At 59.1% G+C, this 19,127-nt stretch overlaps 1 protein-coding gene across 1 annotated transcript; it reads left to right on the top strand.

Annotated features, from left to right (window-relative positions):
- The first annotated feature begins 1,469 nt into the window (after positions 1–1,469).
- On the top strand, positions 1,470–18,498 carry Npepl1 (aminopeptidase like 1). The gene is made up of 12 exons (XM_047539782.1): positions 1,470–1,690; positions 2,147–2,332; positions 2,768–2,938; positions 5,366–5,455; positions 5,883–5,964; positions 7,295–7,437; positions 13,271–13,348; positions 15,588–15,688; positions 16,143–16,266; positions 16,567–16,743; positions 17,166–17,276; positions 17,808–18,498. Exons 1-12 carry the CDS (start codon positions 1,541–1,543, stop codon positions 17,964–17,966), a joined length of 1,572 nt encoding a protein of 523 aa, XP_047395738.1. The 5' UTR covers positions 1,470–1,540; the 3' UTR covers positions 17,967–18,498.
- Positions 18,499–19,127: the final 629 nt, after the last annotated feature.

The following is a 19,127-nucleotide window of genomic DNA, read 5'->3' as shown; positions in this document are numbered from 1 at the left end:
GACGGCTTCTCTCTTCTCCCAGCTCCCCATGCAGAAACACTCTGCCAGATCTGGCTTTCCAAATTGCTTCTTGGATCCCTCCTCAGTTTGCAGAAGTCCTGGGAGTGAACCAGACTCCCCCACCCACTCCCACGCCCCCTCCAGCTCTTCTTGGGACCCTGTCTGCCCTCTGGTTTCACAGACCCCTGGACATACTCTGCCTCTGTTTTCTCACGGGGTTTCCAGAAGCCTGGTCTGGGGGAAGTCCTGTCTTGCTCTTGGGGACGTGGCCTAGTCTGTGGCCCTCCAGGCAGATCCCCCCACTTTTTCAGCCCCCTCTGCAGAGTATTTGCAAACAGAAAAAAGAGTGATAGATCTTCATGCCGTTCTTAGTACCCTTTACAAATGTGTGAAAACATTCGGCTGCTCTAGACTCTTTTGAAGAAAATAAGACCCAATTAGCGTTGACTTTCATGTCAGGAAAGCCACGGTTTCAAAGGAATTCCTTTCACTCCTTCCACAGCTATTCTGAGATGCCTGCTCTGTTCTGGGCACCGGAGGACAAAAGCGGACACAGAGGCCGGGCTGCAGGGTGCTGCCACTCTAACCCATGGCTGCTGGGGGTGGCCCAGCCACCTGGAAGGGAGGCCAAGAAGGGTGTATAGGGGGAGATGGAAGGTGGCTTGAGGGCGATGACAGGAGTGGGTTGGTCAGGCTGGGGGGTCATTGGCCAATGCCATGTATGGAGTTGCCTTTGCTTTCTTGTTTGTTTTAAAGATGGATAAGGAAGAAGTTTGAAATATGAGGAGTGACACGTGGAACTAACTAAAACGGGTGCCAGCAGCCCTGAGAAGCCAGGTGGAGGGCAGTGTGCGGTAACAGAGGGTCATGTTCAAATAACCCTGACCCCTGTAGAAGTCAGGACGCCCACCTCCACCTGATCGCCCCTTCCCGGCACTCCCGGCCTTTGCGCCAGGCAGCAAGTGCCCCCCACCCCGTGCAGAGGGCCTTCCCTCCCCAAGAGAGGTGACTCAGGAGCGGTCCCCTCTCCCCAAGTGGGGCACAGGCTGGAGGGGCAGCTTGCTCCCACTGTGGCAAGTGGTGGGCTGAGGAAGGGACCCCAGGGAACAGAGCGAGCCTGCTTTTCTCATCCAGAAGCAGCGACCTGGATGGGAGTCCAGGTCCTCGCCGCCGCCCCTCTCACGCGCAGGGCTGTGGCTGGCAAAGCGGGGCCTGAGCACCGTCGAGGAACCCACTGCTCAAGGGCAGGGCCTCGGAGAACTGAGGGCTGGCCCGAGGCCAAGATCCCGGCCGGCTGCCCCGCCGAGGCCCGCGCGTCCGCGCTGCCCGGGCCTGGCCAGGCCGGCGGGGCCTGCGGGGCGGCGGCCAGGCCCTCCCCGGAGCCTCGGCGCCCCGGCCCGCGCCCCTCGCGCCCCCTCGCGCCCCGGGCGGGCCCTGCACGTCTCGCGCGGCCCGCGGCGGGGGAGGCGGGGCGGCGCGGGCCGGGGCGGCGCCGAGCGGGCCGGAGCGGGCGCGGCGGCCGGCGGCCGGCGCGGGGAAGATGGCGAGCGTGGGGCTGCAGTTCCAGGCGAGCGCGGGGGACGCGGACCCGCAGAGTCGGCCCCTGCTGCTGCTCGGGCAGCTGCACCACCTGCACCGCGTGCCCTGGAGCCACGTCCGCGGGAAGCTGCAGCCCCGGGTCACCGAGGAGGTGAGCGGGCCGCGGCCGCCATGCGCCCGGGAGCCAGGCCCGGCGGCGCGCAGGCCCCGCCCGCGGACACGGCCCGCCCCGGGCCCCTTGGCCCCGGACGCCCGCGCCGGCCTGGCCTGCTGCGCCCGCGCCTCCCGGCCTGGCTCCCCAGACGGCCGCGCGGGCCTGGCTTGCAGCAGCGGCCTCCCGCCGGCCTTGCTCGTGGCATCTGGCCCCTGACCCCGTTCGGGGAAAACTGGCCAAGCCCCGCCGAGTTGGTTTCCAAGTGTCGAATCAGAGGGGCCCCTGACCGGCTCTCAGGCCCAGGCTCGAACCCACGAGGGCGGGAGGTGCCAGCCAGGGACACACAGCTCCCACTTGCCAGGTGGGGTGCCCGGGAAATGCCCGTGTGGCAGGCAGGGCCCGCTCTGGGCGGCTGTTTGAAGTCTGGTCTCTCTTGTCTCCCTCATGGTCTAGCTCTGGCAGGCTGCTCTGGCCACACTCAACCCCAACCCCACGGACAGCTGTCCCCTCTACCTGAATTGTGCCACGGTGGCAGCCCTGCCCTCCAGGGTGAGCAGACACAACAGCCCCTCTGCCTCCCACTTCATCACCCGGCTTGTGCGGACCTGCCTGCCACCTGGAGCCCATCGGTGCATTCTGGTGAGTGCCTCTGAGGAAGAGCTGGTCCTGGGAGAGATGTCTGCTGCTCTGGGAGCTCAGGTCCTCAGTGACCGCAGGCCACTCTGATCATAGGACCTCACATCACAGCCCCTGCCCTGTATCAGGTCCAGAGAGACCAAGTGATTTTCCCCAGGTCAGTGCTGGTGGCCAATCAGAGACTCCGGCCTCGATTTCCTGAGGCTAGGCCTGGTGTCCATGCCTCTCTGGTAAGGTGGCGTCGGCTGGTGGCTTATGGAGTGAGAGGTGCTTCAGGTCGCTCTGAAGGCACTTGAGGAGTGGGATCACTGGGCACCCATTCTGCTGGGTTGTGTCCCCCGTGGAGTTGACACTGGTGCTGCTCCGGAAGGCGGCTGTGGGTGGCTCCCTTGGAGCCCCGTGGCCCTGAGTCCCGCCTGCTCTCTCCCTGTGTTGCAGATGGTCTGTGAGCAGCCCGATGTCTTCGCCTCTGCCTGCGCCCTGGCCCGCGCCTTCCCGCTGTTCAGCCACCGCTCGGGGGCTTCTCGTCGCACAGAGAAGAGGACTGTCACGGTGGAGTTTTTCCTAGTGGGACAGGACAACGGGCCAGTGGAATTGTCCACGCTGCAAGTGGGTGTCTGGAGGTGCAGACCGTTTCCTGGGCCCCCAGGAGTCAGATGGAGAGCTCTCTCCCCACCTCCCCAGGGAGGACAGCGTGCTGCCACCATCCCTGGGAGTCCCCAGAGGGCAGCCACTGGGGAGTCCAACAGTGGAGTCCCTGTTTTCAGGACTGTTCTGGCTGGGTTTATGCAGTGACCCCGTCCTGCTTGTGCAGCATTGCCCTTCTCAGCACTTGTACAGATGTTATTTCACTTGGTCCTGAAGAGAATCCTTTGCAGGCCAAGCTGTGCTCGCGGCTGCCCTGACGCCAGTGCTGTGGCCTCACCTCACCAGGGCAACCCTGCTTCAGCAGCCAGACCTAGTTACCCTCCTCCTGCCCCAGAGCTCCCCTTTCACTTCTGTCTCGGGAAGGCTGGCGTCTTCAGCCTGGTGAGACTCACCTGGTCCCCCACTTTGTCTGCAGCTCCTCTCTGAGCCTTGTAATGTCCGCCTCAACCAAATTCCTTGCCGTAGAAGGAGGGATCATGCTTCTGTCTCTGCCATTGAATCAGCTCTTACTTTCCTTCATCTCCAGACTTTTAGATGACATAGTCCAATTGTTTTCTTAATTCCTTTTACTCACCCACCACCCAAACCTGGGTTTCACCCCGCTTGCAAAGTTTTTAAGGGTCCTGCTTGCCGGACCAGAGCATCGTCACCTGTCCTCAAGGCCCTGCCTGTTGGGAGCCAGCTTCCCACTTCTGCCAGTCTGCCACGGCTGGCCTCTCCAAGCTCACCAGCTCACCGTCTCCACGCTGGGTGGTGTCAGCCCCTGTGGGCCCTCCGTGCCTGCCCTCCCTCCCCGTCTCTAGGGCCTCCTTCTGAGCTGCAGGCCCACCACCCAGCAGATCCCAGGCTGGAAGCCCAAACATCACCCTTGCCTCCCCTTTCCCTGCCCCTCTCGCCCACAGCTGACCCTGTGCCCTGCTCCTCCCTGCTCTGTTTGTTCGGGGCATGACACCCGCAGCCTTTTCACAACCTTCTCCCCTTTCCTCACCAGGGATCCTCCCCCCGCCCCCATGCAGGCCCCTGGTGCACTGAGTCCTGCGGCTGCTCACTCTCTGACACTTTCATGGCTTAGCATGTGGTTACCCTCTGCTGACCTTGAGTCCCTTAGGCATCTTTGGACTCCCAGAGTCTAGGATGATGGCAGGCACATAGTAGGTCTGTATGTGAGTGTGGACAGAATGAGTGACCATGCTCTTGTGATCAGGGAGCCAGACTGCACACTCCACCCTGCCATCCTCGCTTTGAGCCAGAGCTCTGAGCTTTCTGGGGCTGCGAGGTCACAGCGGCCTCCCTCAAGGCCAGTCCTGCCGCACCGATGCACTTCCCCGACAGGACAAGAGCCGCTGACAGGCGTCAGGGGCCGCAGATCTCATATCTGAGCTGTCAAGTCCCAGGTCTTTACCTCTGAGGCTTCGGGGTTTAATTACCTGGGTCAGGCGGTGGCTCATACAGCAAGCAGACAGGCGGGGGCGGTGGCCTGGCTATTGGAGTCAGCCCCACGCCTGCCCTCTGCCACCGGTGGGCCCCCGGGGAGGTGATGGTGAACTCCGTGCCCTGCACCCCCGCAGGCACTGTGCCGCTTTTCTCTTGATATCCTTTCCTTCCGGTCAGCATGGAGGCCCTGACGCAGCCAGCTGCCTGAAGCTTCTGAGGCTTGGGGGTGGGCAGCAGGGACACTGTGGGGCCAAGGGGCCTCAGAGTCTGCAGTGGGCAGACAAGAGTGCAGGCAGGAGAGCAGGCAGGAGAGCAGCAGGTCTCTGGGCTCTGTGGCCTCTGCTCCTGTCCCTGTACTTGCCCTGCCCAGGGCTTTCCTGGGTGCTGGGTGGATACATAAGGTCCCTGTGGCAGGGCTCAATCCAGTTCCTCTCTCCCAAACCCTGTGCCCAGAGCATGCTGTCCAGTGACAAGGAGAACAGGACAGTCAGAGCTGCATGCCCCTGGGAGCCTGTGACACTTACATGGGGTCCCTGTGGGGTAGCACCTCCAGACCTGGGGAGTGGGTGCAAAGGAGTATGGCTGGCATTTGATGGTGAGGAGAGGGTACTGAACCCGAGGAGGCCATTAGCTGTGCCTTCTGATGTAGTGGGAGGAGGGGAGGAGGGGAGGAGGACAGGAGATGGGAAAGGACCCTGAACAGGAGGTCAGGGCCCTGGGCTGCAGGGCTGTGCAGTGCTGGAGGGATGGGTGGTCACCATGTCGAACTTGGCATCCCTCTGGGTCCCAGCTCCAAAGGAGGGACAGGCAGGTCTTACTCTGCCTCCTACCTGTCCCCTGTGCCTGGGAACCCTGCAGCCTCCCTGAGGGACGTGCGACCCTGGTGCCTTTGGGTTCCTGGGGAAATAGCCACTGGGTTCCAGCCCCTGTGATGGTCTTTTTCATTTCTTCTAGTGCTTAGCAAATGCCACAGAAGGTGTGCGGCTGGCTGCCCGCATTGTGGACACGCCCTGCAATGAGATGAACACAGATGACTTCCTAGAGGTTTGTTCATGGCCTTATCCAGCTAGGTGGGGGAGGCCCAGCTGGGATGGGCACTGTAGACCCCCAAGCAGAGGCAGAGGAACCCTGGGGCTGTCCACTCTGACCCGGCCCCAGGAATCTGGGGCTGCTTCCTGTGAGGTTTTGCTGTCAGCCTAGCTCCAAGGCTGCAGCCTCAGCAAAGGGCACTGGGAGGACAAGGCCTGTCTTGAGACCCCAGCAGGCCTGCAGCCATGAACTGCAGGGAGCTGGCGAGGGCGGAGGGTGCGTTCTCTCTCCTGGGCTCATCACAAGAGTCCCAGCTGCTGGCCTCTGAGGCTGGCTGCTCTCCCACCACGCGGGCGTTGGCTCCTCGCAGGCCCCAGCCTCGCCTGGAGGCCAGCCTCCTCACAGGTCTCTGTGCTGTGGCTTTTTCCATGAATGCATCCAGGAGATTAACAGAGTTGGAAAAGAGCTGGGGATCGCCCCAACCATCATCCGGGATGAGGAACTGAAGACAAGAGGCTTTGGAGGTGGGTGTGGACTGCAGCCCCCGGTAAAGGCCTGGTGGGGGTGGCCAGAGGCACTTGGTGGCAGGGGGCCAGCAGGTCACATGGTGAATTGTCCTAAACTGCATCCTATATCCAAGCCCAAGGCCAAATCCTGGGAAGCAAACCATCTGGGGCGGGGGGAGGGGCAGCCATCCAGGCTCTGATGCACATTCTGGAAGCTGCTAGGTCCAAGTCCTTCCACACCCTGAGCACCCCATTCCCAGGCCAACTCCAGCAAGGCCTTTCTGTTCCTCGAATACACAGTTCACGTCTGAGTCAGGACCTTTGCCTGGGTGACGCTCCATTGGGAACACTTTCCCCAGGACGTCCGTACGGTGGGGGCTGTCCTGCCTGTACATCTCGGGGCAGAAGCTCTTCCTCAGAGGCCTCCCGTGACAGCTCAGGCCATCCTCCCACTGCCCAGGAACCCAGGGAAAGGAGTGTGCTGGGCCGCCCCGGGGGCTCTCCTGGGCGGCTGGGCTGGGCTGGGCTTCCATCACTGTGGTAGTTACCTGTGGCTCCTGAACAAATTAGCCCCAAGAGAGCTGGCCGCTGGGGACTTGGGGACGCCTCTGTGGCCCAGGGCCTCTCTGTGGGTAGCTCACAGCATGGCGGCCGGCAGCCCCAAGAGCAGGGCTCCAGGGAGGTGGAGCAGAGGGGGCAGCAGAGGGGGCAGCCCGCTTCCTGGTGATCTCCTCCCGGGGGGGCATGTCCTCCCTGCTGAGCTCTTGGTTAGGGCTTGCCCATCCTGAGAGAGGGACCGCACAGGACGTGCAGACCCAGCGGGGGGTCCCCAGGGCCACCACAGACACATAAACCAGGAGGCAGGAGTCTCTCAGAGGTGGCGTTCGCTCGCACGGGGCCTGCGGGGGCTTGGCAGGCAGCCTTGCGTCCTCCCAGCGTCGCGGCCGTCGTCGACTTAGTGACCCCTTCGTGTTTCCATTTTCCTTGGGAAGTGGGCCCGTGCCCCAGGGCCGAGCAAGCGGTGTGGGGAGTCGGCTGCAGCGGCGGAGTGGGCACTGGCGCAGGGGTCGGGCAGGGACGAGCGCGGGCCCCAGCACCTCGGAGCATCACCCTTTCCTTCTGGAAACGGTGCCGTGTTTCCCCCCTGGGATTTTCTTGCCCAACAACACTTTGCATGGGATCATTTACAGTCCAGACATCGGAACTCATTTGCATTCCCAGATCCCATGTAGGCTGGGGCAGGAGGGAGCTGGGGCCAGCCTAGGGCAACGCAGCTGTCCAGGAGAAGCCTCTGTGAGCTGGCATCTGCCCAGGCCCTGCACCTCACCCACCTCTCCCTGCCCTACAGGGATCTACGGGGTAGGCAAAGCTGCCCTGCACCCGCCCGCTCTGGCGGTCCTCAGCCACACCCCGGACGGAGCCACACAGACCATTGCCTGGGTAGGCAAGGGCATCGTCTATGACACCGGAGGCCTCAGCATCAAAGGGAAGGTGAGATGGGTCCCCAGTTGGGTCCAGGCCAGCTTATCCTGCTTCCCCGGAGCGGCCCTGGGGTGGTAGCCGGTTCCCAGAGCTCTGAGCTGGGCTGGTTCAGGGAGGGAGTCCTATCTGAGAAGGAGCGGTTTTGTGTGGACCTTTGGAGTCGTGCTCGTGGGTGGACAGGACTCGGGAGCTGCGAACCCTGGACACGGCCAGAGGGGCGCTGCAGAAATGGTTAAAGGGTGGGAAGCAGGGCCAGGGAGATCCGGCTGAAGAACTGGGCTCCGCTGTATCTCCTGGCCTATCCCAGGTTTCCGTGAAGCGAATGCTGAGTGGCGGGCTGAACGGGGCCCCTCAGAAACAGACGTCCCCCCATAAAAGCGAGGGAAGCACTTCCCATGGGGATGTGTGGACAGCTGCCCAGGAGAACCTGATGGGGCTTCTCTGGGGCATCTCCGGACGCCCGAGCAACGCCAGTGCTGACCCTCGCCTGCCGGCCTGCACCTGCACACGGGTGTCCATCCGGTCGGCCGGCTCTGCACGCTGTGGAGCAGCCCCTGTGCCCAGGCCTGGGCTGGCTCCCAGGGAAGGTCTGGGAAGCAGCTGATGGGAAAAGGAGCACCTCCACTGGCTAGGAGACCAGAAGAGAACCCAGGAGAGACCACTGCAGAGGGGAGGGAGCAAGCTCACCACCAGAGAAGGCCTCGGAGTCGGCCCCAGCCAGAGGACACACACGTGCATGCTTGTGACCCATGTGGTTTGAAATGGAACACTTCAAAACAGGAACAGTTCTCGTAAAAGACCGATTTCTCATCTTTTGTAAACTCAGAAGGTCTGGCTTCTCACTCGTTTCTGGCTTCTCACCCGGTACATTCCTCCAGGGCTGAGTGGTGGCTGCCCGGCCTGATGAGCACAGCCGTGATCCTGGGTTTGCCTCAGGCCCCTCCACTCTCTATTGACCCAGCGTCGGTTGCTATTTAAGGTAGACTTGTGCTGCTGTGTTAAGTACTTCCTGCATACCTAGAGTATTTAATACCTGGAGTGGATGATCGTTTTTTTAATATCCCTCCTCATCTAAAAAACAAAATTATTTTCAGGACTAATCAGGAAATGAAACTAATAATAAAGGTTTAAAAATAGCCACACCAATAGTGAACACTTTTTTATTGAATTCCATACATATTAATATGCTAGTAAAGAAATTAAAAAGAAAATAAATATTCCAGTACAAGTAAAGAAAACAGCAATGTGTAACACTTTAAGTGTCATTAATGTATTTTTTAATAGAAAAAACCCTTAAGCCTCCGTCGTGTTGGTCTGTTGTAATGGACTCTGCATTCCACTGTCTGGGCCTCCACTTCTCCAGCGTTGACCTCATCACGTCAGCCTTCTTGACTCCTTTATGTCCAACAGACAGAATGTCCCCAGCCACCAGGCCATCTGCGTTGACAGTTGCTCCAGGATTGCTGCTAATTAGATTGTGAGGCGTTGTGGTCACATGAAGTACCCATGGCTCAGAGAATGGGGTCCTCAAGGTGGGATCAGCAGAGATTCCTGGACACCCTGTCCCACAGGGCAGTACTGGCCAAGCTTCCATTCCAATGGCTTTCACGTGTCTGTGGACTCAGGAGTTTGAGCAGAGTGGCGGAGGGGAGAGGACCTGCCTGGACCCCTGCCAGGGAGCCGTCATCTGGTGGCTGGCTGATGGTCGTCCCTGTGGGGTGACGTACCCCAGGGATGAGTGAGGAGAGGCGAGCACAAGGCCTTCATGGACGTGATGAAGATGCGGCAGCCACCGAAGCAGTTGTTCATATTTCAACCAGTGATGGAGTTTTTTCAAAAGAGACCTTTGATCACTGGCACCTTAGAGATGCCAGCGCCTGGTGACGCTGACAGGGAGCTGACTGCCAGGCCCTCCCCAGTGCTTTTAAGTCCCGCCCAGCCGAGTGCCCCGCCTGGCGCTGGCTGCCTGCCCTGCACCCACGCCCCCTGTTGTTGCCCCCAGCAGGTGTTTCCCAGCGTGTGAGCGTGGCCTCTTCTTGGATCAGCTGCCATTCTTGAGGTTGCCTTGTTGGAGGGCCAGAGGGAGACACGGGGTTTCTTCCTGGGAACTTGTCCTGCCTGTGACTCTGACTCAGGTCCCTTAGGTGCCTAACACCTCATTTGGCCTCAGGGACCTGGTCTGGGGAGAGCTAGAAGAGCAACTGCCCAGGGCGCCTTCTGTGGCTCTGGGTCATTCTCCAAGAATGGGACAGCCAGCCTCCTCCTGAGGCCAGACTGCTCTTCAGGCCCCGGGCCGTGTGGAATGGCCCAGTGCTGAGGCACCGGCCTCTTTCTGCTGGTCCACCTGCCCCCTGCACTTGGAACCGTCCTGCCTCAGTTCAGGATGAGTTGGGCTTTCCTGAGCCTCACTGGGCTGGTCACTAAGGCCCCAGCAGTTGACAGAGTCCAGTCAGGACTGAAGGTACTCACAGCCTCACCCAAGCACTGGCAGGAACTCAGCACAGGGAGCATTCTTCCAGGTGGCCATCTCAAGAGCAAATGATGCAGAAGCTGCCCTTCTCAAAAAGCAAGCTGGTTGGGGCCAGCAGAGCTGCCAGGTTTGCAGGAGCCATGGAGTTTCATTGACAGAGATTTCAAAGGCAAATCATGAGCAGTGTGACTAGTAAGTCTCAGATGTTATTCTGGACCCCTTTACACTCTAAAAAGAGTAGATCACAAAGAGGTTTTATCTATCGTGCAACTGACTCAAGAACCAGTAGATTTTACTATAGAGCACAGTGGTATCTAATGATATTGCCATGACATCTATTGATATCTATTAATATCACTGCTAGAAAGTAAAACTGAAAAGTGTGAAAAATTTATAATTCATTTGAAAACAACAATACAGATCTGTTACATGTTAACCTAAGTAGCATAATTTTATGAAAAAAATATGCTAAGCGAAATAAGCCAAACCCAAAAAAACAAAGGCCAAATGTTTTCTCTGATATGCAGATGCAAATTCACAATAGGAGGCGGGGGCGGGTAGGAAAGAATAGAGTTGCTTTCTATTAAGTAGAAGGGAGTGAAGGGAGGGGAAGGGGCATGGGGGAAGGAACGATAGAGTGAAACAGACATTATCATCTCATGTACAGTATGACAGCATGACCAATGTGATCCTGCAATATGTATAATCAGAAGAGTGAGAGATTACACTCTATTTATGTATGCTCTATCAAAATGTATAAATGCATTCTACTGTCATGTACAACTAATTAGAACAAATTAAAAATAGTTTCAAACAATTTTAATGTAACAAGGAGGATAGCATTGTACACTTTTTGCAGATCTCTTTTGTGTCTGCTTAATAGAAGTCAGCTGGGATCTTGCAGCTGCCTCTGTGTTTAGTCTATTGCAATATGTTGTTTCAGTCATAATGTATTAAGAAAATGTGGCCTCACACATTTTATGATTGGAACAGGGAGAACTACATCAGATACTCATGGACATTCTTTACTATTACACCAAAACTCGACAAGTGGTATTTTCTTAAAGGCTGATTGTGACATGGAATCTGAAGCCATGAGTGCACCTCTGTGTTCTAATTCACTGGTTCTTGAACCTCAGATAGGTGGTTTTGTCAGATTGTGCTTGGGTCATTTAGAGAATATTGGTTCACAGAGGAAGGCAGAAGCTCCACATTTCATTCTATACTTTCAAAAACTCAGACTCACTGATGTCATCAGAAGAGTTCTCAAGTGTGGAGGAGCCCGTCGGACGGCATGTGGAAGTTTTCCAAGGTTCTGATCTGCGCTCGAGAGCCCGAGTTACCGCTGCTGTTTCTGGAAACGAGAAGCTCACTTTGTTCACTTCCTAGAAGTGATTCCTCCATCTGCATACCCCACCTGTCTGTTGCCCCTGGGCGGAGTGGCTGGTGGAGCCCTTCTCTCAAGCAGAGGTCCCAGAGCTTCTCTGGGGACCTGCCACCCAGCAGACATAGCAGCAGAACAGTGGCAGTGCTTTACTCGGGGTCGAGGTCTTAGAAACCAACTCTGCCACTGCAGCAAGGGACTTCTTCAGTGAAATCGGCATGGCTTTCTTCCCCTGGGGTCCTGGAGAGGAGCACAGGGACCCCAGCTTGCTTGGGCTGTGGCCATGATCGTGCTGGGGCTCTGGCACTGTCACCACCCTGGACTTCTGCACCATGTTGAGGTGCCAGTGAGTGAAACAGGTGAACAACTTCTACGCATAAAAGGAACGTGGTTTCTTTTGTAAAAATGGAAAGGATGCACAGGGGCTGGCAGAACTTCGTGCAATTAATTGAGCTATATTTGCAAACCTGGTAGTTTTCTGTCTGTGATTGGGAGGTGGCACAGTGGCAGTTGTGACGAGGACATGCTGTGTTCTGGGAACAGCTGTCTGGAGACAGTTTCTGTGCAGGTCACTGTGAAATGGTTAGATTCCAGACCTGAGGCCCTGTTTTCCCATTTAAACAGCCCTGTGCTTGCTCAACAATTAGGGCAGAAAGACGGCTTGTTTTCAATAGTGCTAGATGGATCATTTCCACTGAACTTAATTATAAAAGCAGCTCAGTGTATATCTAAGAATACTTTCCACTAAAATTCAAGGCTTGTGTAATACAATAAGGGCTCAAGAATCACTCAGTGCATTTGAAGTCCAAATCTTTGTGTCCAAGGACCTGTTGTTAATTTGAAATATGAACTTGTCAATTATAGCTGGGAACCTATAAAATGTAAAAGTGTGTAAGCACTCCCTGGTTACAGTTTGTGGAAGACGCTCTCCCGCCCATGGCCCCATGGTGGCCGTGTCTCTCCACGGGGCTGTCAGACCCAGCTTAATCAGGAGATGTGACCCCTGCAGGAAGGTGGAGCAGGCCCCTTCCGATGGGGTGCACTGACACGAGGGTGACCAGGTTATGCCGTCAGCAGCCAGGTGGGAACCAGGGGCAGGAGGGACCCACCCAGAGAAGCTGCAGGAAGGGGCAGACGGTCAGGTGGAGGTGGCTCTGGAACGGCGCTGGGCAGGGGCAGGACCGTCAGAGTGTGTGCCAGAGCCAGCAGGTCAGAGGCCATGGTGGGGCAGGGAGTGGGGGTCTTGCTCAGGATAAGTGGACGGGCTGCTGTGGGGCTGTGCCTCAGCTGTGCCTGAAGAGGGGACCCACGGGGAGGCGGTCAGCGGCTGTGTAGCTGACTGGCAGGCTCTGCCTCCAGGAGCCGGGACCATGCAAATGCCGACTGCTCTCGGGCACTGGCTGGGCAGCAGCCTCTCCCGCCCTCAGTGAAGCAGGAGCCTGTGAGGCGGGAGAACACAGTGAGTTGACTTGTTGGCGAGCACAGTACCCAGGATCCCGCATCCCAGGAGGGACCACAGTTCTGATGGCCATCTGGAGGCCTGGTCTGTGCTGGCTGGTGTCTCCAGGGGAGCCACAGAAGCTTCCTGCACCTCAGTTTCTTCCTCACAATTTGGGTGGAAAAGTAGACCCAGGGTGTCATGGCGGCTGGGTGGCCGAGATCAGGTGTGGTGCTGGGCACAGAGAATTCAGAGCTCGAGGCGACTTCTCATTCTCTCTACCACCCAGTTACCTCTCGGCAGCCCACACTCTCCTGAACACAAGGGTGCCCACCGTCCTTGGTCACTCCCTCCCACTGCTTAGAGAACAGCCCCCTTGAGTGTCAGAGTCTCCTGCGCCCTGTGGGTGCGTGGGCGGCCTGCCCTGAGGTCCTTGGAGGCTGGGACTCTTGTGTGAGGCTGAGCAGGTGGGGTGGGGGCTGGAGCTGCTGCCAGCTGGACTCTGTGTTTCCGGGACTCACTCTCCCGTGGTACCTTTGTGCCCCTGCAGACCACCATGCCTGGGATGAAGCGGGACTGTGGGGGAGCCGCAGCCATCCTGGGGGCCTTCCGAGCTGCCATCAAGCAGGTGAGCAGGGCCCACCCTCTGCGGGTGCTCATCCTGGGTTTTCCTTGGGCTCTGCCCTACCTTTCTCTCTCCAGCCCCAGCCAGGGTCCTTCCTGAGTCCACACAGCTGGGCTGGTCCCTCCTCTGCACTTGGGTCCTTTGTGGGTCCCAGAGCTTCCCACCTCGTGTCAGGGCAGCTCTGAGTGACCGTGTCTTCCCCAGACTGTGTGAGCCTGAGGATGGGTCCACCCGGGCTTGGATTCGGGGCCCCTAGAATGTACAGTGAGGAAGGCCGGCCAAAAGCCAGTGGTGGGCATGAGGCTGCACTCCACCCACACCTTCCTGGGCATCGACGCCCCTCGGGAATGTCTCCCCAGGACTGAAGCTCCTCGGACGTCACCCAGTCCTCTGAGTGGTCGCAGCCCCCGGGCAAGGTCGAGTCTTAACGTTTCTGCCTAAGTAAGGGAGGAAGCAGGCTCCACCTGTGGGGGTACAGCCAGTGCCCCAGGGGTGCCAAGGGCCCTGCTGTAGATAAGGATCCCCCTCCCACTGAGCCGTGGCCACACAGATGCCCAGCTTGCTTGCCAGCCTCAAGAAGGACAGTGGCTCAATGAGAGCCACAAAATAATGACATAGTGACTCAGAGCCCACAGAACAGCTTCCGAAGCCACACGTCCACACGGGTAGGAGTCAACGAATGAATGAATAAATAACTAGGGGACCATTTCCCAGAGGAGTTCTGATCACTGACGTAGAGGAAACGATGAGAATTGAAAATCATTTGGCAAACACCACAGTAATAATTGTTTCAGGTAAAAATGATGAATAGGTGTTAAGCATGGAGGGTGGAAGCGGGTGGGAAGCAGGCTGGTTAGGGGCCACCTGTATCTGAACCCGGCGCTCCTGTCACCGCGCACTTCTCCAGAACGGGGACAAAGCCACGGTGTGCCTCCTGGTACTGTGTCCTGTGGACACCTGCTGGAAGACATGACCTGGACGTAGTCATAAGGAAACCCAAGACAAGCCCAGTATTAAAAGTGTCAGACCACACAGGTTCCGGAGGAAAGGGCTAAAGGAGACCTGCCCATCGACTGCCCAGCCAGTCTGCCCTGGCGGATGGTGGCATCTCGTCGGGTCCTGCCCGAGGCTGCCTGCTGTGCAAGGTCACCCAGACCTTAGCTTTGGATGCGTCTGGGTGAAGGGTGTCTGGGAACGTTTTTTTGTGGTTATTTTCGCAAATTTGAAATTACTTTACAAGGAAATGTTTAAAGCTCCGTGGAAGGAGGCGGTACTATTTAAAGTGTGTAAGGATGGCGTCGGGTCCTGGGAGGGTCTGCAGCCCCGAAGCATGATACAGAACCACGGCCTGCTCACCTGAGACCCTCACCTAACCCTCAGCTGCCCAGGGCCATGACGGGCCTCAGGGTGACCTTGGAGACTTCACACTGTCCCAAAGTGCTGCCCAGCCCACTCTGGCTGCCCCTTTCTGTTAGACCCGCAGGTCCCAAGTGTACCCGAGGACACTCAGGGCATGAGGGAGCATTGACAAGCCCTGGGCCCACCTCCAGCTCTTCTGATGTGTCCTCTAAGGGTATCGGTGGCCCTGGCTGTGAGGCCTGAGTGCGGGCCCACGTGGGCTCAGGCCATGTCCCGCCTTCTGGCTCTGCGGTCTCGGTGTGGCTTCCGTAGGTGGCCGCTCCACCTCTGAGCTGATGTTCTCAGGTGGTATCCCCAGCCCTCTGGCGGCCCATGGGCATGTTGGGAACCTGCACGGGGCAGAAACTCCTGAGCACAGATGTCTTCCATCTGGGCATCAGTAAAGTAGCACTTCACTCAGCGTGAGGCCCAGCTCTTTGGCCCGTGCACACGCATGTGGACACGTAGGTACACAAGAGGTGGCACGGCCAGCTCTGGAAGAGAGGCAGCGCTGACCGAGGAGACTGCAGGACTCACCTAGCTCTTGCGCCTGGTGGTGGTGGAACCAGGGTCCAGCCCTGCAGCCCGCCCATTTGGGCATGGGTGTGGCCTGGCGTGGGTTCAGTAGGGAAGCCTGGGAACCCCGTGGGGAATCTTATGCCTGAAGCTGCCAGGACAACGCCCTATACAGCAAGAAGCTCCCAGCATGCACTTCTAGGGCCCAGCTCTGCTCCTTGCACCTGGGAGCATCTGTCTGTCTACCTCCAGCTGTCTTGGGGTCTGAGAGAGCCTGGCTGGCCTTCGCCCTCCTAAGACGCTCGCCTCTGCCCACTTTTCCCTCCAGGGCTTCAAAGACAACCTCCACGCTGTGTTCTGCTTGGCTGAAAATGCGGTGGGGCCCAAGGCCACGAGGCCAGACGACATCCACCTGCTGTACTCGGGAAAGTAAGGCAGCCCCTCCCTCGTGGCCTCTTGCCGCAAGCCCCGGAGTCTGCACCGGTGGCCTCCTTCCCGCGGCCGGCCAAACCAGCCCTGAACCTAGCCCCAGACGGGAAGCTCTCGCCCTGCTGCTGTCTGTGCTGCCTTGTAGGGGGACAGGGTGTCCCACCCTGGGGAAGGGTGGGGAGGGTGGGGAGTCTTGAGGGACCAGGGATTCTACATGGAGTCTCCCTGGAGCTGGAGACGTGGCTCTGGTGGACGACTTGCCTCACACGTGTGAGGCACTGGCTTCCCCCTTCAGCACCACATGGAAGTAGTTAAATAAAATAAAGGTGTTGTGTCCACCTACAACTTAAAACACTACTTAAAAAATAAAATATGTGGAGTCTTTGTGGGCCCCGAGGAGGCCCCCTCAGCACCGGGGAGTTGCTCCTGAGCAGGGCTCTCTGCTGTCCCTCAGGACTGTGGAAATCAACAACACGGACGCAGAGGGCAGGCTGGTGCTGGCCGATGGCGTGTCCTATGCCTGCAAAGACCTGGGAGCTGACATCATCCTGGACATGGCCACACTGACCGGGGCTCAGGTGGGTGCCCCAGGCTTAGCCGCTGCTCCTGAGAGGCTGCGGAGGGCAGGGCAGGGGATGGGGCTGCCGTCGTGAAACTGGTGCCCCAGCTGAGGAGGCCGGAGGGCTCGCTGCGCATGGCGAGGGGCGAGCCAGGCCCCTCGCTGGGCCCCTCGCCCTGCCCTCCGCGGGCCGCAGGCTCCCAGCCCTTTTCTTCCTTGGGTTCTCACGCCTCCCTCTCAGCTTCTCTGCCTTCCCATCTGCCTCTGCCCCCCTTTTGCCTCCGTCTTCCTCTCCTGCCCGCCCTCGGGTTGCTCCCAGGGCATCGCCACGGGGAAGTACCACGCGGCCGTGCTCACCAACAGCGCCGAGTGGGAAGCGGCCTGCGTGAAGGCCGGCCGCAAGTGCGGGGACCTGGTGCACCCCCTGGTCTACTGCCCCGAGCTGCACTTCAGCGAGTTCACCTCCGCTGTCGCCGACATGAAGAACTCGGTGGCGGTAGGTCGAAAGCCGGGCTGTGCCCGCTTGGGCGGGCAGGGCCGTGCCTCAGGGCTCAGGCACCCTGGAGACAGAAAGAGCCTGGTTAGGACGCAGGCGGATGGGCCTCTCACTGGCCTCCCTGCCACTTAACTGGACTCTCGTCCTTACTACTGGTCTGGGTCAGTTGCCACTGGGGTCCCCCAGTGGCTCCCCTTGTCCTAGAGTGAAGCCGACTCCTCAGTCCATGGCTGAGACCCTCCAGCTGGACCCTGGCCTCCCTTCACATGTCCTGCCAGCCACCTGGGCTCCTCACAGACACAGGGAGGCTCGCCGGGGGATGGTGGGGCGGGGCAGACAGGCGGGGACCCCACGGGCACCTGGGAGCACCAGCCCCTCCTGCTTTGGGAAGCAGGCGGTCACTGTGGGTCTGGCCTCCGCAGGACCGTGACAACAGCCCCAGCTCCTGCGCAGGCCTCTTCATTGCCTCGCACATCGGCTTCGACTGGCCTGGGGTCTGGGTGCACCTGGACATCGCTGCCCCAGTGCATGCAGTAAGTGCCTCCAGCCTGGACATCCCCTGCCCAGCCCCGACGTGCTGGCCGAGCTGGCCGGGCTGGCCCCTCCTCTGGTCCATGCGGAGCCTCTCTGGCTCCAGACCTGCTGACTGAGCTCATCAGAAACAGTCTGTGTCATGGGTCATGTTGTCTGTGGCCCAGCCTCCGGCCAGCTGTGATCCCCCCTGACCTCTGGTCTCTTCATCCCTGGGAATAGAGTGGCTGCCTTGTATGGTCCCGTCCAGCCACCCCATGCTAGCAGGAGGCCCAGGACCCTCCTTCTGACTCTCCCCCACCCTGAGGAGATCTGGGGGTTCAGACAGAGCACATGGGGGCTCACCCCATTCACTGACCCTGAGGGTGGCAGGATAGCCACACAGAGGCCCAGGACTCTGGCTTGTGCTCTAGGAGTCCCTCACCAAGAAAAGGCCCCGTGGCACCTGGGAAGCCCCTGCCCTGTGCAGCGTGGTGGCCAGGACCAGGAGGAAGTGCTGTGGGGACCCAGGGTCTCTGCCCCTCTGCTCACAGGGCGAGCGAGCCACCGGCTTCGGCGTGGCTCTCCTGCTGGCACTCTTCGGTGGAGCCTCTGAGGACCCCCTGCTGAACCTGGTGTCCCCACTGGGCTGCGAGGCAGACACACAGGAGGGCACCGTGGGGCGGGACCCCAAGAGACGCAGGCTCGTGTGAGACCAGCCTCCCGCCTCGGCCTGGAGGTCCCGGGCTCTTCACCTCACTTTGCACTGATTCATTTTAAGCAATTGGATGATCAGACCTTCAGATGGGCCTTGGTTTGTTTCTGTGTGTGACCGCGGTGGCAATGGAAGCAGCTCCTTCCTATGTCCTAGAAGACGGCTTGGGGCTTGGTGGGGTCCGGGGAGGGGCCGGGGAGGGAGCGCTGGGGTTCGGTTCTGCCTGAGCTATCTGCAGGTCTCCTCTGTCAGCTTCTGCAAATTGCCCTCCCCTGCACCCCGGGGCCTTTAGCACCGCCCGAGCCCAAAGGCTGCCCGCCTCTGCCATGCTGCCTCTGGCCCTGGGTCCTGCTCTCGGCCTCTCATGCTGAGGCCCAGGCCCTCGCTCCAGGTGACACCTCAAGGGCATCCAGCCAGCCTGCCCCCAGAAAGATGTGACTGGCTGCCAGGGTCCTACTCTGGGGCGGGAGGAGTCCTCCCTGGCCCGCGGGGTTCACTTGAAAAATTGAATTAAATCTGATGGCACCGCGGCACCGCCTGGTCTCCTTCTTTCTCCTACATCTTGTCTCAACAGTGGACCTGCAGTCCACCATGATGAGGGCTCAGGCCACCACCCGCTTCTTCCCTAGGCCTGGCTTTGAGATCCAGCCATCACACCCTGTTTTCAGATAAGAGCCCTGGAGTCTGGGTGTAAGATGGGGCCCTTAGGCCCAGCTCAACTGTCCGGGTTGTCTGAGGGGGCACAGCACACCTCCAAGTGGAGGGCTTCCGGGCTCTTCCAGGGTCCTGGAGCCTGTAGGGAAGGTGTTTCTGGCTCCCTGCACATCCCAGGGTGTGTGTTTCCTTGGCTCTAAACCCCTGCTGGGCACCATCCTAAGTAAGGTGGGCTGGGCTCCTGGAAGCCAATTCTGGATTCAGAGTCTGTCTCCCACTCCTGGGGCCCAAGTAAAGCAGGTGTGGTGGGCTCCAGAGGTGGAAGCCAGGTTCCCACCAGTTTGGATGACAAAGTCCTGACTCCCTTTCCACCCCCATCCCAGCAGAGCTAGGGAGGAGATTAGGACTGGGGTCCTGACACATGGGGAGGCAGCTGCCACCTTGGCTGCAGGGCTGTAGGGCAGGGTCTGACTTTGTCCTGATCCACAGACCACCTTGCTCCAAT

This window comes from Sciurus carolinensis, chromosome 2 (genome assembly GCF_902686445.1).
Source record: "Sciurus carolinensis chromosome 2, mSciCar1.2, whole genome shotgun sequence".
NCBI classification, from domain to species: Eukaryota; Metazoa; Chordata; class Mammalia; order Rodentia; family Sciuridae; genus Sciurus; species Sciurus carolinensis.
Note: the sequence above shows the minus strand (reverse complement) of the source record. Positions and strands in the feature narration are given on the sequence as shown.

Bases quoted from the DNA above. Each gene is read 5' to 3' on its own strand.
- Npepl1 (XM_047539782.1), top strand. From the start codon at position 1,541: ATGGCGAGCGTGGGGCTGCAGTTCCAGGCGAGCGCGGGGGACGCGGAC. The intron at 5,965-7,294 runs GTGGGTGTGGAC...CCTGCCCTACAG, and splicing joins GAAGACAAGAGGCTTTGGAG to GGATCTACGGGGTAGGCAAA. The intron at 16,744-17,165 runs GTAGGTCGAAAG...TGGCCTCCGCAG, and splicing joins ACATGAAGAACTCGGTGGCG to GACCGTGACAACAGCCCCAG.